This window comes from Aedes albopictus, chromosome 3 (assembly GCF_035046485.1).
Source record: "Aedes albopictus strain Foshan chromosome 3, AalbF5, whole genome shotgun sequence".
NCBI classification, from domain to species: domain Eukaryota; kingdom Metazoa; phylum Arthropoda; class Insecta; order Diptera; family Culicidae; genus Aedes; species Aedes albopictus.
This window is the reverse complement of record NC_085138.1, coordinates 85456428-85473786: the sequence shown is the minus strand read 5'-3', so window position 1 is coordinate 85473786 and position 17359 is coordinate 85456428. Positions and strand designations below refer to the sequence as shown.

The 17359-nt window shown below is 40.1% G+C and overlaps 1 protein-coding gene across 5 annotated transcripts; it reads right to left on the bottom strand.

Annotated features, from left to right (window-relative positions):
* Window positions 1-3571: 3571 nt before the first annotated feature.
* Window positions 3572-17149, bottom strand: LOC109404865 (glycerol-3-phosphate dehydrogenase, mitochondrial). Of its 5 annotated transcripts, none has more exons than XM_019677816.3 (10): window positions 16810-17149; window positions 7384-7497; window positions 7051-7317; window positions 6871-6983; window positions 5531-6800; window positions 5277-5465; window positions 5116-5217; window positions 4919-5045; window positions 4445-4768; window positions 3572-4182 (listed from the first exon to the last, which is right to left on the bottom strand). In XM_019677816.3, the coding sequence occupies exons 2-9, from the start codon at window positions 7486-7488 to the stop codon at window positions 4755-4757; spliced, it is 2187 nt and encodes a 728-aa protein (XP_019533361.1). In that variant the 5' UTR covers window positions 7489-7497; window positions 16810-17149; the 3' UTR covers window positions 3572-4182; window positions 4445-4754. The 5 variants fall into 5 exon arrangements, with proteins under 5 accessions (XP_019533361.1, XP_062714755.1, XP_029728534.1 ...); XM_062858771.1 differs by having other exon boundaries at window positions 4510-4768; XM_029872674.2 differs by lacking the exon at window positions 16810-17149 and adding an exon at window positions 16134-16533.
* Between the last annotated feature and the right edge of the window lie 210 nt (window positions 17150-17359).

Genomic DNA, 17359 nt, shown 5'->3' with positions numbered 1-17359 from the left:
AAAACTCCGGACTGGCCAAAACTGAAGCCTCTACCCTATATACAGATCCGGGGAAGTGTGTACTGAATAAACATTCCAAAACTTTCCCATCAGAGGAATTGAAGTCGCCATTTGACAAACAAAGTTCAGAAATCCTTAGATTTTGCAAAGATTTTGTTCAACCGACTGACTTCACTCAAAATGGAAACATTTGTACAAAGGTTTTTCCAGCCGGATCGTTCAGCAGACCGGCACCGGAGAGCTTTCTGGTAGGCTTTGCGAGCCGACCTGAAAGTCTCCAATCCAGTCGAACGTCGGCTGTTCCAACATTATTTCCTGAGCTTGACCAGATCAGAGTTCCACTAAGAGGTTCCTCTCGTGGTCTTCAAAGACCGCAGAGGAGAAGCTCATTCAAAAGCTTCCATTCCATGATGAAAGCCGTTGTAGTATCAACGGCATCATCTAAATCACTTGGAGTGTCAATGGATAGTGAGTAGGGTGGGTATCCATGAGATTTGACCGTAACCAAATCAGTAAAGAGATACCAGTTGGTTGACTGAGGATTCCTGAAACGCAGGGTTTGCGAAGCAACATTCTAGTGTTCAAAAAAGATGTAGCGACGGTCGGATAAAGACTCTTAATCTGACGCATGTCAATTGGTCAGCTCGTGACTAATTCTACTAGAGAAAAGCATTATGTCTAACACTTCCTGTCTAGCAGATACCATGAAGGATGGACTATAGCCTATGTTAAACAGGTACAATAAGGACCGAAACTTTGGATCAAGAAAACATATAGTTGTTTTGATTCTCCCAGAAGACTGAAAAGCCAGCAACATAACTGAAGATATGTTAAGTAATTCAAGATCTGTACTACTTAAGTACTCCATCAAACTGGAGCCTCTCAAGTTAATGTCTGAGCTGCCCCAGATAATATGGTGAGCATTAGCATCACCGCCAACAATTATCGGAAGTCCTTTTTAAGTGCAATATGCGATGATTTGTTTGAAAGCATCCGTATGGGACGGTGCATCATGCCTTAAATAAACCGAACAATATTCGTATTTCCTGCCGAGATTTCCAACAGATACATCAATTGAAATTGCGTTATTAACAAGCGCACATGCTCGAGGCAGGACACGCGAGTTTTTCATTTCATTTTTGCTGAAAACTGCAAACACCGTGTTCACAAGGTTTCCTAGAAATTTCCCTTACGAAAGAAAGGTCCTTGAACTAAAGCCACTTCGGCTGTACACATGGCGGTAATATTTTGCATGATACTGCAAAGACTGATCGTTGCTATTTTTTTATGCTGAAGATTGATCTGAGCTATCAAAACCGTAACTATTACTCAAACTAGGCAATATTAAACTCTTTACAATCACAGCACACCAAAAACAGCAGATCGGTATCGATTGTAAAAAGGGTAAAGGCGAGAAAACACAGAAGATACTGTGTAAACCGCATAATGCGAAATTGGTGAAAATTAGAACTAATCAACAACAACTTCATAATCCAGCCCTTATTTAGCCTAAAGAAGGCCGGCTGATAGTCTCGGATAGCCAGGCTCTGTTTTTTTTTTATTCTTAACCACTTAATCCAATTTACAGCTCTTTTGTGCGCTAGGGCACTACGTGAGCGATTCCAATTGGCAGCTGCATTTACACTTGGAACGGCACCACTGCTTTCACTTTTACTCAAACCCCAAAAACTGAAATACAATTTTATTATTTTTCCATACATCTATAGATGTGATCAGATCTTCATTCCAAGTTTCGTAAAAAAACGGTTGAACAATGAAGTCTCGGTGATTTTTTAGGAGGAGCGAAACGGTTTAATCTCTATTGAAACCCTCTGAAATTCACTGAATCACATTGAAAACTTTAAAATCGAAACCCCCGTTGACTTTCTTTAAAATCTACTGAAGTCCTCTAAAGCTCCAAGAAACCCTCGAAACATTTCGAAATTACTTTCAAATAAAATCATCTTCTGACTCAAATACCGTCGTGCGGGGCTTCTTTTGAAATGCGGGGCTACTTTGGACACTTTTGAATATGGATTTTTTGAATTCAAAATATGGGTCAAATCTGTTTGATGTCTTAGGGACTATTATGAAACAATAGTTTTCCCTTCATTTGGTTGAAATTATTTTTCAAACAGACCGTTTGTTGCTTGTCAGGACGCGAAAAAACATCGAATAAACCAATGAAATATACATAACGTATCAGAACATTTGGTTTGTACCCATTGTTTCTACAGTTCATAAATTTCAAAGGGTTGATCAATTCATTCAAAATGTATCAACGTAGCATATACAATCGATTATTTGTATCCTTATACGTTATAAATGATCGTTTCACCCAAATAAAGGATTGATGGTCCCTTTTTTCAGGCTATCTATATAGCAGTATCACGCTGCTCATAATACCAAAGGTAGCACTTAGCACAGAACCATCTTAAAACGCATATTTTTATTGAAATTATGTATGATACAGTATACTACAGTATTGGTACAACGTAGTTTTCTAAATAACTCTGGAATTTGAAATTCAGTTTTGTTATAGATAAAAATGTCCAAAGTAGCCCCCATCCGGTTCTATATGACATGTGTCCGATTGGTGTATGAACAACTTTTTTGTTTATTGATGGATTTAGCTCAAATTTTGCATACATCCTACATACATACTCACAATTATTGTGTATAAAAATTGCTGTAATTCATTCACTAGTCTGGGAGTTATAATGTCATAAAGTTGAAAAACTATGAAAAAGTGTATAAAGAAGCCCCGCACGACGGTATTTGTTTGTTTATTTTTCACTATGTTCGATCATCAGAATAAATTATGCTTGATTTTTTATACAGCCATCAGTTGGAAAGATGTCGATCTGGAATTCAGATTTGTTTTCCTATTTAATACGTGTTAGGAGACATGCCACGAAAAATTTGTGGTGAATGTGGCTGCGATAATGACAAAAAATAAGTGCGCCACACAAACCTATTCCTCCAATAGGGATAACCATCTTGAGGTGGTCGTAACTGAGCTCATGATAGAACTAGCGGTTTTATCGTAGCATTTTTTGGTCTATGTTACGGCCACGAAATCTTTCGTTGGTTTTGCCTCACAGTTTTGTGTATTTGTTTACAAAAAAAATCCCTCCGACAACAACCGCAAATGCAAGTTTTATTGAAATGGTATATAATGAGTGATAAAACCAATTCATGAATACTTGCAAGTCTGTAACTGAAGATATGTTTATATCAGAAGTTATATGATAGTTTTATGGAATGCCAAAGGTGCAAAGTAAAAAACCATCACATAAAACTAATATAGATCGACTAGCTTTTCACATGCTCGTGTAAAACCAGGATAAAACATGAATAAACCCGCAAGGCATGCTGATTGTTACTTGGGAATTAAACTGCCCTGTAACCTCGAAACGCATTTAGGTAATAAACTGATTTCATTTAGGTAATGAATCTATTTAGGTAAATCCTACATTTTTGCACCCGAACTATTATGTAGCTGAAAAAAAGTTTTGATGTACAGATTCAACCAGGACTTTCTTTCAAAAGTGAGCTCAGCGTATTGTAATATAGTTTGTGAACAAGATATATTTTGTATGATGATTCATCGTCAATTTTGTCTGGACCTTACAATAATTTGTCTCTCCTGTATTATAAATAATTTGTCACTAGTCGCTTATTCAAAACTGTATGATGGTTTTATACCACAATAATCAACATACGTCACCATTATCTCCAGAACAAAAATAAATTAAAATTATTGCAACCATTCAACAGAGAAAGCTCTCCAAACAAATCGTATTGTTTCTGTTTGCGCCCGAGGGGATACCCATAAACTACGTGGCATTTTTTGGCATTTCACACCACTTTTCTTTCGTAGATTTTCGTGATTTTTTTTTATTTCGTGAACTTTGATCAGATGCCTTTTTAGCCTAAGCGTAACGTAATTTACGGACTACCGTTATCCATAAACTATCGATTGGATATTTTGGACAGATCAAATACTGCTCTTGCTGTATGGTTGCATCGTTGCTGCGTAACTTAGTTTAAAATCGTTAAAATTAAACGCTTCGTTGCAAAATCTAATCGTTACGAAAGTTATTTCAATAAATAGTGTGTTTGTGTGATATCGTATAGCCTAACGAATAAATTGGCGGGATCATCACGACCGCATAAGTCCTGCAATACAGAAACGTGGAATTAGTTGTTAAGTAAATTTATTGGCAAAAATAACAACACAACAAACGAATCACTATGAACTTTGTAAATAAATGGAAGGCAACAGATTGAAAAAAAAACTCGCCGATTGCATTAGTTACAAAACCATAAGACAAAGTTTTTGAAGTACATAAAAATAAGTTCACACCAATCGAAGAATACGCAGCTACAAAGTAAGCTTCAGGAGATGTACCACAAATGTTGCAAAAATCACACAAGTTACCTATCCTAACGACGAACGGTTCGAAAACAATTGGCCATCCACCATGGCACAACAACGATCTTTACCGGGAGATGCTAGAACACAACAAATATGTACATCAACGGCGACGACGGCGAGAAGTGTGTGCGATAACAGAGTTTCGAGGAAGTCATGCTCCTTCCTGACCCTGTCGATTTGAACAGTTCAATGTACGTGTGTTTTAGATGACGAATAAGTTAGCGCACAATAAGTATTTATGGGTTGAGGTGGGGTTCGATCGAACGGATCTTTAGTCATAACCATGCGGCATATCAGAGTCGCATGCTTTAGTTTACTTTCGTTGACCTGGAAGAAAGAGAAACAGAACGGTTGGTTAGCGATACAATCACGAGGTCTTTACCTGATGATCGAAAAGAAGCAAAACGAAAAACGACGATCGTGGTCGTAGAACAATTGAGAACGCAGAAGCGCGAGAGAAAAGAAGAATCTACAGACCACCACCGGAACGATCAACGGTTATCTGTTTCCGAAGTCGCTCCTGCTCCTTGCGGATCTCCTCCTGTTCGGCAACGGCAGCGAAACGCGAGTGCGAGATGTATCCAGACTTGATCGCAGACATCATCTGAAGGGGGAGAGAGTAGCAGAACGGTTGTTACGATCATGGTTTCGTAAGAAACGTTTTAAACCCTTACCTGAAGGTATTCCTCCAATTCAACCTGACCGTTCATGTTGGTATCGATCTCACGGAGAATGTCGTGGAGTTCTTCACCACTGACTTCAGCATCACCATAAGCCTGGAAAAACCAAGCTTGATCAGACTATGTCAAACTATAAGTACCGCTATACTACTTACCCGCATCGCCCGCTTGATATCCGGAATCGATACGTATCCCTTCTTGTCCTTGTCGATCGTGTCAAAGCGTTTCTTGTACAAATCGACTTCTTCCTTGGACAAGTTGACTGGAATCTTCTCCTTCAGTTGACGGTTGACCTGCTGTCCCATCTGAGTATGTAGGAAGTGTTCACAAGCCTTGATTTGTTTCTGAAAGTGTATACAACAGTTTCGGTAGTGGGTTTTCGTCTCCTTCTGAACATAACAGCACTTACTTCCCTCTCCTCCTTGGACCACTTCAATTCCTCGGCCATGATGTCTGCGATATGGGGAAGAGCTTCACTGGCAGCCTGCACGTTCAAGAACGACAAACGCAAGCGGCGTGCCACCATATCTACACAGGTACAGGCGTATTCACGGATGCCGTAGCGAACTTCCGCATCGATGTACGGGAACTCCGGATGCAGCTTCTTTCCGATAATCGGCCATCTCTTGCCAGTAAGAGCAGCCATTTTTGCTACGGCAAACGCACGATCACCGTAAGAAATTGCCAAATGCTTCGCCACTTCAACTTCCAGTCCCAAATCCTGCACCAAACGGATGTACATGGTAGGAGTCCAGCCCTGGGCGCCCTCAATCCACAATCCATCGGTAACACATCCACGCTCAGGCTCCAAATTACAAGCCTTGATAGCTGCGTCCATGGTGTGCTCTGCCATAGCACGGTACGTGGTCCATTTGCCACCAGCAATAGTGACCAGGTTCGAATCGCTGACGTGAACAATATGATTACGGGCCAACGACTGTGTGTCGCCTTTGTTAGGGTCGCTCACCAGCGGTCTAATACCGCTCCAAGCAGACAGTACGTCACCGCGACGTACATCAACGTCCTTATTCAGGTAGCTCTTGATCTCACTGAGGATGAACTGAATTTCGTCTTCACTAGGCGATGGATTATGAGTTACATCACACGGAGCATCCGTAGTACCAGCAATCGTACCGTTCAACCACGGTAGGAAGAAGATCACACGACCATCGGAAGTGTCTGGATCTAGCAGGCCCATCTGAGGTGGGCTGTAGAACCCTGGCAGCACAATGTGCACACCCGAGCTAGGGCAGCAGATCGACTTCACCGTTGGGTTGTCCATCTTACGGATCGAATCGGTGAACGGACCCGTAGCATTGATCACGCACTTGGCCTTGATCGTCCACTCTTTCTTGGAAATGTTGTCCCGAACCTTCGCTCCGCAGCACACTTCCTTACCTGTTTCGTTCTTCTTCTTCAGCAGTTCCAACACTTCCACGTGGTTGGTGATCGAAGCTCCGTGACGCGCAGCTGTCAACGAAATTGCCAGACACATTCTGGCGTCATCTTGCTGCCCGTCGTAATACACGATCGCCCCTCGGAGTTTGTCACCCCGCAACATAGGGAACAGCTCTAAAGCGTCCTCTCGCGACAGGTAATACGAACTCTTCACGTTACGATCTCCAGCAACGAAATCGTACGCTTTGATACCAACCCAGAAGTACGGGATTTGCCACCAACTACAAGTAAAGTATACAATACAGTTAATATCGATCAATCCATCCACGCGAACTCAATGCGTCAACTTACGTGTAAACTGGCAACATAATTGGCAGCGGGCGGGTCAAATGTGGAGCCGACCTCAGCATGGAAGCCCGCTCGTGCAAGGCTTCCTTGACCATCCGGTACTGCTCAATATCGAGCTGGAACATAAATTATAAAGTCAATAACTTCCTCGATCCTCCCGGAAAATATGAATCCTATCTTTACCCCCAAAATGGCCTTCTGCAGATACCGAACGCCACCGTGAATCAACTTGGTCGACTTGGAAGACGTACCGCTGGCAAAGTCGTCCGCCTCAACCAGTGCAGTCTTGAGACCACGTGTCACGGCATCCAGTGCACATCCGGCGCCGGTTGCACCACCTCCGATGATGAGCACGTCGAACTCTTCGCCACTCTGCAGCGACTTGACCTGCTCCGCCCGAGACGGTAGCGTTCGCTTGCGACGAATCCTCTGCATTTCCTCCATTTGTACCTGTGGAGAGATATGAACGTCGGGTTACTCATCGTCATAAAACTGAGATGTCGGATATGTGCTTACATGATGCGGTGAGATGTCACTGCTTTTGAGGGCGTATGTGGACAGGGCGGCACCTATTGCCACACCAGCCGCTGTGACTCCAAATCTGCGTAGTCTGGATGCCATCGTTTAGGTCTATAAAAGGGAGGAAAGGTTCTTTGATTATGTTGATGTCCAAGACTGTTGTTTGAATGCATCTTCAGGGTTTCAAGGGTTCACTATCACTTCGCCTTGCAATTAAAGCATAAAAGAATATAGTTTTCTCTTCATCTTTTTGCTCTTATTCTTTGTCTATTTCTATTTATTATTGTTTATCTTCATTTTTTCCTTTTTTTTTTCATTTTCTAGCTTTTCTTATTCTTCTTCTTTTTTCTTGGCCACCGACCCCACACTGAGTTCTTGATCATTATTGCAAAATTGGAAGGTCCCTTTGATTTGCTGATTCAAACAGCAAGTTAAAAAAAATCTATATGCGTTTAAAAATGTTCATCAACAAGAGCTTTCAGATTATGCAGATTATGATCATTATGTTTTCTTCACATTCTTCACAAATGTTTTCTTTACATTAAAACTCATTGCCTGTTCAGTTATGAACACTTAATAGCTAACAGAATATTAAGGCGAGAAACATACTTTGTTCAACCGCAGAAACAACTGTGCTGCAAAACAATGAGTCGATAAAGAGACTGTCCAGCATTGCTCTGGTCCTCACAAGTTTTTACCTCAGGCTTCCACGGGTCAAGCGATGACAAAGACCGCCAGCTAAGAGTTGTATACTTAGCTGATAGTGCAGCTTGGGCACTGTTGTCCTCCTGACTTCAGCTAGATTGAGGAGGTACGACCCGAGCGTCTGTTCACCAAGGAGGTGCGGCTCAAACAGCGTCTTCAAAAATTTCCCAAGAATCCTTCAGGAATTTCTTCAAGGGTTTTTAGGAATGGATTCAAGCAATCAATCCTTCAGGATATCTCAACTTCATAAAGTCCTTCAAGGCATCCTTCAGTTTAACCTTATATAAGTTCTCCAAGGATTCCTTTAGAGATTTCTCCAAGAAGGAATCTTGCAGGAGATCCTTAATATCTTCGATGAATTTCTGAGATCATGCTTGGAGCCATATCTGAATGAATCTTTACGAGATTTTCGAAAGGAATTTTGGAGGAATTCCCGAAGTAATCTTTGTAGAAATGCTTTCAAGCATTTTTGGAAGAAAAGAATCCTTGAATAATCTTCTGGATGAATTCCAAGATGTATTTGGAAAGAATCATTGGGTTATTTTTTTATGTATCTTTGATGATATTATTGAAGGATTACTACAAAAAAAAACTTTATGAAATCTAGCACAACATATGAACAGGAACCAAGTGTGTTTCGGTAACCAAATATGTTATGGTTGCGGTAGGTCCCTTCTCGATCCACTCACGTATCTACTTCTAATATATACCGTAATAGACCGGCCCACAATTGTATGGCGAGGAAGAAAAGTTGGAAAAATTCACGGGGCACCCTCTAGAATCGTGCCTTTGGATGCGAAGAACAATCTGTGAAAGACTCAGCTCAATCGGTTTAAAACTGAGCTGGCGCAAATGAGTTGAAGGTTTGTATGGGATTTTTAGTCCATCTATATGGGAAATTGGATTACCTACAGTCTCTCACTCAGTACGCCGGTTCGGCGAGTTCGATTTAGCTCAGAATTGAAAGAATGGTAGTCGATACCCTAAGGAACAACTTTGTAGAAATCCATATCATGATAAAACTTAATTTAGTTGCGGTTTCAGCTAACTAAAGCTGGATGAGGACATCTTCCCCCGTTTACTCTCGGTTGTTACATGCAGCACGTGTTTGTCGGTCGAAGCTTGAGCGCTACATCTTAGGCAGCTATGTAATTCTTCATTGTTTCGATACCCGCCCACGTGCGTGAGCAATTGAAATGAAGGACAACATAGCCGCCTATGATGTAGAGCGCAAGTTTCGAACAGCAAACACGTGCTGCATGTAACAACCGAGAGTAAACACGGGAAGATGTCCTCATCCTGCTTTTGTGAGCTAAAACCGCAACTAAATTAAATTTTATCATTATATGGTCTTCTACAAAGTTGTTCCTTAGGGTATCAACTATTATTTTTTTCAATTATGAGCCAAATTGAACTCTTTTAACCAGCGTGCTGAATGAGTGACTGGAGGTCATCCAATTTCCCATATATTTGGACTGAAGATCCCATACAAACCTTCAACTCATTTGCGCCAGCTCAGTTTTAAACCGATTGAGCTGAAATTTTCACATGTTGCTCTTCTCATCGAAAGGCACGATTCTAGAGGGTGCCCCGTGGAATTTTTCGACATTTTTGTATTTGGGCCAGTCTAATACCGTAATATATGTTCTTTTTGATAGTGGTGCTCAATCAAAAAAAATATTTTTACAAATTGCACCTAGGCTTTCTCACACGTTTGGCTAGAAGTACTATGAGGAATTACGTGAAGGATTCTTGAAGAAATTTTGAAAGCAAAGGGATATTTTGGAAAAACTTATTGTGAAATAGCAGAATTATTTTTCTAAGAAATCAATGGCGAAAATGCCAATTTTCTTAGAGGATTTTTTGCAGAAGGCCTTGGGGGAATTTGTGTAGAATCAGGGGGTTCTAAATTTGTGCAGGAATCACTTGGAGATGTATCTGTCCTTTCTTTAAGGATTATCTGAAGGAAAATTTTGAGAAATTCCTGAAGGAATCTTTGTGACGTAGTTTGAAAAAAAATGGAGAAAAAAGATTAAATGCTTACTGAAATTTCTTAAAAGGGACTTGCACGAGTTATGAAAGAGGACTTAAAAACCGCCTAAGGAATCCTCCGATTTCCTACAGCAATTATTACAGGAATTTCAGAAAAAAATCCTGCAAGTATAACTTTAAGAAGGTAAGTAAGGACTTTACAAAAACCGTTTGCGGCATAACAAAAAGAACGCTTGAGGAAATCTCAAAAAAATCTTGAAGGAATTCCTAAAGGAATTGCCGAAGGGTTCATGTGGGGTAGCCCCAAAGGAATCGTTTGTGGAAATTTTTAAGGAACTCTTTATGGAATATTTGGGAATATTACTGAAGAAAACCCTTTAAAGATGCTAGGAGGAGTTCCCGAAGCAATTGCTGGAGCAACTTTTGAAGAAAATCTTCGAGCAATCAGTGAAGAAGTCTTTGAAGTAATTCCCAGATGAATCGTAAAAGATAACCAAGAATGAGTACTTGGAGTTCCTCACTTGGAAAAAATGCTTCATGATATCGTTGGAAAAAATCTTTCAGTGAGAATTCTTGAAAACTCTTACATTTTTCATTTGAATTCCCAAAGTATTCATTGAATCCCCGAATGGCATATTGAAGGAATTTCTGTAGCATTTCTAGCAACAGCACGAAAGGATCCTTTGGAGGAATTTCTATGGAACTTCTTGGAGGAATTTGCATGAAAGAATTCCCGAAGGATTTCTTGAACAAAATTATTTGTAAAATACCTGGGCAAATAATGTATGAAATTTTTAATGGAATACTTGAAGAAATGCTCGATGAAATTATTGAAAAAAAAAAAAACAAATTAAATTTAAAAAAATACTTTAAAAAATTCTTTCTGAACCATTGGAGAAATAGCAACAGGATTTAATGGGTGAACATTTAAAGCAATCTTTAGAAATAAATCCTGAAAGAAGTTTGGGAAGAATTTCTTTAGTATTTTGAACGAAACCTTGGAAGAAAATCCTAACACGATCCCTTGAAAAATCCCAAAAGTAGTCCTCGGGAGACTCTTTGGAGAAATTATTAAATAAATTAAAGCAGGAATGCTTTATCCGATTGCTGAAACTTTCGCAGTATTTTCTAACAAGATCCTTGAAGGAATTCTGAAAGATTCTTTGGATAATTTTCAAGATTTTGTGTGGAAGAAAGACTTAAGAAATCCTTGGAAAAAATCCCTTAGGAATTCTTGAAGAGATTTCTGAAGAATATAAATCTTAGCCTTGCATTTATCACTTATAAAGGATGCTTCTAGGCATTCTTAACGAATTCCTGAAGAAAATGGAAAAACAGGCTTAGGAGAAGTATCTGAAGAATTTTTTTTGTGTTTTTTTTTTTAAGATAGGGTATTTGTTTCTTTACTAAGCATATACGCATTTTCATCCTACTGAAAACATAAAAATGAAGCGCTTCTTGTTTTGTGTTTTATTTTTGCATACGAATAGGATAAATTTGGGATGGTATGATTAGTAAGGGTACCGTGAACCTACCAGGAACCCTCAGAGAAACTTTTTAAACATTTTTTTTTTTGAATTTCTTGAGGAATCATTAATAACACTTATATATGTTGCCCTTTGCTGGTGTTGTGGTGATTGTTTCCAAACTGCAAAACTCGCAACACGGTTCCCAAGAAACAGAACTAGCTGAATAATAGTTTCTTAAGCTAATGTTTGCTTAAGAGTCGTTTGTTCCACCTTATACAGCGGAAATGTTTGTTGGGTTTGGCTTCGTATAGCAAACAGTTAATTGTTTTGGTAAGAAGCACTGAATCAAAATTCAAACATCGCGCAACAACAACGACAATTCACATCCTGAATTTGTTACGATATTCTACCCAATGCGACATACATAGGTTTGTTCCAACTTAAACAGAATAGGATAAAGATCGTGCACCACGAGTTAAGAGATTTTTAAACCTTGCATTGTGATTTTCGAGCGGTAACTTCGAGTCGGTAAACACTGAAACCTTGCTGAAGATGTATCGTCAAAAAGTTTCGATGTTGGGTTGGTAATAAATGATAATTCTCGAGTTGAACAGTACGCAACAAATTCAGCTTCCGATTTGTCTGCAACAAAAACTTTGGAGATCATGTCATTATCTGTTACCAGTTGGGATAAAGAGTAATCGCCGCGCCTTCTTTGTTGCTTATTTCGTGCCTCTTTTGTCTGACAATTCTCTTTACTAGTAAGAAGTGGAAATAGGGCGAGAAGAGATACCAAAACGTAAGCGAATTATTGTAATATTATAAAGTTTGTATAATAATAAATCATGTAATAACAGACTTGAAGCTGCTCCAAAAAAGCTGCTTTCAGCGCTAGACCGGCGCTTTAGCCAACTAAGCCACAAACAAGCTGAACCCGAGTCCACAGCATGAACATTCTTTTTTCTCGAACCATCTCTCTTTCGGCTTAGATGCCAATCCACAACACACCCGCGTTTGTGCCCATTAACTACAACCCAAGTAACACACATGTTATATTAAAGTTACGACAGCGCAAATTTTGGTTGTATAGAAGTTTATTTTACGTTATTCCAACACAATGTTAGAATTACGTAAAATAAACTTCTATACAACCAAAACTTGCGCTGTCGTAACTCTATTATAACATGTGTGTTGCTTGGGAAGTGAAAGCGAATTGTATTTATTTGAATTATCAGAGATATTATTGATAAAACCCTCGGTGGACTTCCTGAACAAATATTTCGTGAAATACTTGATGAAGACTTAACAAGAATCTTTTGAAGTACTCTGAAATGCTTTTGAATACATCCTTGGAGACAACACTGTAAGAATTCTCGAAGAAGTTCTTAAAGCAATACTGAATGGTATCCTTGCATTTACCAGTTAAACGATTCTTAAAGACAAATTATTATTCAAGATTTCTTAAAGAAATCTGGTGGAATTCCTAAATACATCTTTAATGAATGTTTTGACATATTTTTTAGAAAATCTCCAATGAAATTTAGGAAAGGAAAGGAATACAGAAAATAATTCTAAGCTTCCGTCAATCAGCTGGCTATTACCACCAGCAGCACGCTAATATAGAGAACAAAAAGCGAGATTTTTTCAAGGTGTTGTACAAAACACAACAGCACGATCACTCGAGAGTTAAATGTATAGTTTTATCGTTTTGGAATGTGTACATCTGAGTCCACAAATTTGGTTCCGCACCGCACCCGCAAATTCCTAGCTACGCCACTGAATGGCAAGGCACTTAGATTCGCAGAATGTGAAAGGATAATTTACGACGAATTACATCCCCGCAACTTCGACATCGTGGCGTTGCAGGAACTTTGTTGGACTAGGCAAGATGCGAGAACGTGTGATCGGGTGGCAGCCGATCAACACAAGGATGTGCATTTTAAGAGTTAAAGGCCGTTTCTTCAACTACAGCATCATCAACGTGCGCTGCCCACATGATGACGAGAATGAGACGTTCTACGTGCAGTTAAATCAAACATACACCGAGAAAAATTTCTACTCAATGACTGAGTTGGCCCTACTCAGAAATCGAAAAATCCTTTGTTTTCTTACTCAGTTTCGGCTAAAAGTGGGACAACCCATTGGCAATGGGTTGTCCCACTTTTAACGGAAACTGAGTAAGAAAACAAAGGATTTTTTGATTTCTGAGTAAGACCAACTCAGTCACTGAGTAGAAATTTTTCCCTGTGTACGATGGTTGCTCGCTACGTGACGTGAAAGTTGTTCTCGGCGACATGAACGTACACTGTGCGTGCAGGTACTTCGACAAAAGAAACACATTGAAAACCAAAGAAAAAGTTTCATGACTAACTTTTTCTAAAAACTGAGTAATCAACACTCACCTCTATGAACTAGGTGAGTAAAACTTCCCATCACCATAAGCTAGTTCAAGTTTGCAATATCATCCATTTTCAATGAACCGTAACATTGGGAGACATTGATCAAAATTTTATACCGTTCTTGATTAACTTTGGGGTCAATATGACCCAGACATATTGACCCAGACGCTAAATGTGTACTACGCCATCGTGGTGCGACTAGCTTAACAACGTAGGAGGGTTAAGCAATTCAAGACCAACAATTGAAAAGGCCACATCAACATTGCGTAAACAAACACGTTTCTGTCGACTTAAGGCCTTCTGGGATCCTCCCACGCATCTCACCACCATTAACAGAAAGCTTGATGTATGCGCTTTCTGTTAGTGGTGGTGAGGTGTGTGGGTGGAGTTCAAAAGGCCTCAAGTCGATAGAAACATGTTTGTTTACAAAATGCTGTTGTGGTTTTTTCAATTGTTGGTCTTGAATTATTTTATGTACGATTTTATATTTTCAAAATAAGTACTGACCCTTGAAGGAGCATTTTTGAACTTTAAAACATGTTTAAATATGCTTTCAAAGCAAATATTTAACTTCGGGTAACATTGATCATCTCAGGGATCAATATTCGATTGTGTTTTTTTCTTTTTTCTATCTGTAATAACGAGATTTTTAGCCCTAGGCTAGTTCATCTCGGGACCCACATTTTACTTCCCTTCCGAAGAAAGAACTCACATTTTGCGAGTTTGTCGGGAGTGGGATTCGATCCCAGGTCCTGGGCGTGATAATCAGGTGATTCAACCACCACATCTGGTCCGCTCCCCCGTTTGTGTTGAGAACACCCTACTTACTAAATCAGGAGTCCCTGATTGCAACTAACGCGAAACGTAGGCAATGTCTCAAGGCCTACAAAAGCCTACTTTTAATAAACTTAAATATTTACTTTGGATAACTGACACTGAGGAAGATTACAAGTGGTAGTCGAAATACGCGTATCTGTCACAGGATAAGCAACATAGGGCGGAATTAAAAGGTACGAAACTGATTACACTCATTCGAAGATTATTTATATTGTTTAGCTATGTATTGAGGCTCGAAGTATTATGTGAAAGTTAGGCCTTGATTGAAATATTTTACAAATCATTACTTTTCTTAAGTTTAACATAGGGAGAGGACCTGGTGTGATGGTTAGAACACTTGACTATCACGCCGAGGACCTAGAATCGAATCTCACTCCCGACAAACTCGCAAAATGTGAGTTCTACCTTCGGAAGGGAAATAAAGATGAACTAGCCTAGGGCTAAAAATCTCGTTAATACAGATAAAAAAAAGTTTAACATAGGAAACGAGCTTTCAAAACCTCAAATGCCGTTTTCTCACTACCAAGTAATCAAAACAAATTATTTTCATAAGGATTTTTTTAATATCTTTAATAATTAAAAACTGTGAAAGTGATCATTGAACAGTGTTCCAGTAGAACAGTTACGACCAGAAGAAGAAGTTTATTGCTTTTGAAGTTCTTCTACCGCAGTATTTCCATTGTCCGTAAAAAATATATTGACCATATGGTTATAACATGATTCATGGAATCACATAATAATTGATATCAACATTCCCATTACAAGCTAATCCGTTCATGAACTTAAACGTTCCATACCATACCGTAAACCGTAATGCTAAAATGCACAGACGAGCTAAAAGTATGCATCATCAAGTAAAAAAAAAAAATGCCGGGAGAATTCCGACAATGATGTCATCGGATGACGCCGTATTATATCATGAAACTCACGATCACGTTTCCGTCACTAACTACTTTTGGCACAAACTCTGTTCTTCTAAGAGCTACACAGGTGGTTCAGCGCACTGTGGTTGAAATGATATAATAAGCCCCAACGAACAAAAACAAAACCAAGCAGTTCCGAGTTCTCACTAGGTATCCGGTTCATGTCTATACGAAGCGCCGTCAATCACCAGCAGCAGACGCTCAAAATAGGCCTCGTTTTGGTATTTACACACGCGATCGCCGTGAATCAGCTGTGTTTAGCTTATGTAGTTTGGTGATCGTGCGGTGCGACGCATATTATCTCGCGTCGTCGCCGCAAGCTCTCTCGATCGTCAGTCACTAGCACATATGGTCGTCCGCCACACGACCGCGCAGAGGTCAAATCTAATTCACGTGACGACGGTGTCGGTACGGTTCTTTACCTGCACTTGTTGCCAATGAAATTCGTTTCACTTTCGTTTCCACTGCTCTTTGAGGTCTTCTTGTCGAAGCTATGCCATCAGACGAACGAAATCGAAACTACGACCAAATGCTTTGTGAGCGTGATTTTACCTTCTTCTTATAAGTGCATCCAATGCAACGCGATGTGGTAAGAGCTCACCGTGTGTGCACTATTATAAAACAGAGGAAAATTCCGATCTATTAATACGAATCTAGTCGAAATACTGTCACTCCATGTTACATAAACTTGGTCGAAAAAACCACTTGAAATCTTCGCAGAACAAGTCTCTTCTTTTACTGTGCGCCTCACACTGGAGTGTTGGTACTAAAGAAACCCTTCAATTGATAATTAGTTTTACGCGACTAAATGGGATATAGCACTCCACATATATTACGACTCCAGCGATCTGTTTATCGTACACATCACACATGTATAGTTGCGTGCTTTCGACTTGTTGCGGCTCCAGTCAATGAGTCAGACGACTGACCTTCAGTCATCATCTTCAGTGATTTACTCCCACTTCCATTAGTGGAAGCGCTGCCAAGTCGCAGTAGTTTGCAAATTTTCACCGCCGTTACATAATGCACTAGTTCTTCTTCATTGCACCAATCAATGCACTTTTCAAGCCACATAACCTTGCCCTTCCGGTGTATTACCTTGAAACCACCACCGACTGACCAACTGACGAAAACGAAACTCCAAAAACTTCACACCTAAGTCCACACGCGCGCGCGATAACTGCACTGACTGGAGACACCTGTTGGCGGCGGCAGAAGAACGACACCAGCTCGGAAGGCGGACGAAAGGCGAGCGAGGTCGATTCGAGAACGTCGCGAAGCGAACTAACTCTGACTCTGCCTGCAGTCCACTGCACTGGCTGGTTGCAACCGTTCGTAATGTGTGATTCTCGCAAATCAAACCTTCGGCACCAACAACTATACCTACATGGTGTAGGTACCTACACTTCAATTGACACACTACTGAACTGACTCAACACCGGCAATGTAACAACCGCGAATGAGTAGTGAGGCGCACCTTTGTAGTCGTCGCCGTTGCAAGTCGGTTTGCTTGCGTTCAACGCTATTAGGAGAAGTTTCAGTATCAGCGGTGGATCACTATCGGATAGACAATCAGTGACTTGATTCTCATGATTCCGGTCCGATTCAGGCGGGAGAATTTATTGCAAGCGTTGTGTGGCGCGCGAAT

Excerpts from the sequence above, each read along its gene's own strand:
- LOC109404865 (XM_019677816.3), bottom strand. The coding sequence starts at position 7,488 with ATGGCATCCAGACTACGCAGATTTGGAGTCACAGCGGCTGGTGTGGCA. Across the intron at positions 5,466-5,530 it reads GGTCCAAGGAGGAGAGGGAA|AAACAAATCAAGGCTTGTGA; the intron begins GTAAGTGCTGTT and ends ATACACTTTCAG. Across the intron at positions 5,046-5,115 it reads AATTGGAGGAATACCTTCAG|ATGATGTCTGCGATCAAGTC; the intron begins GTAAGGGTTTAA and ends CTCCCCCTTCAG.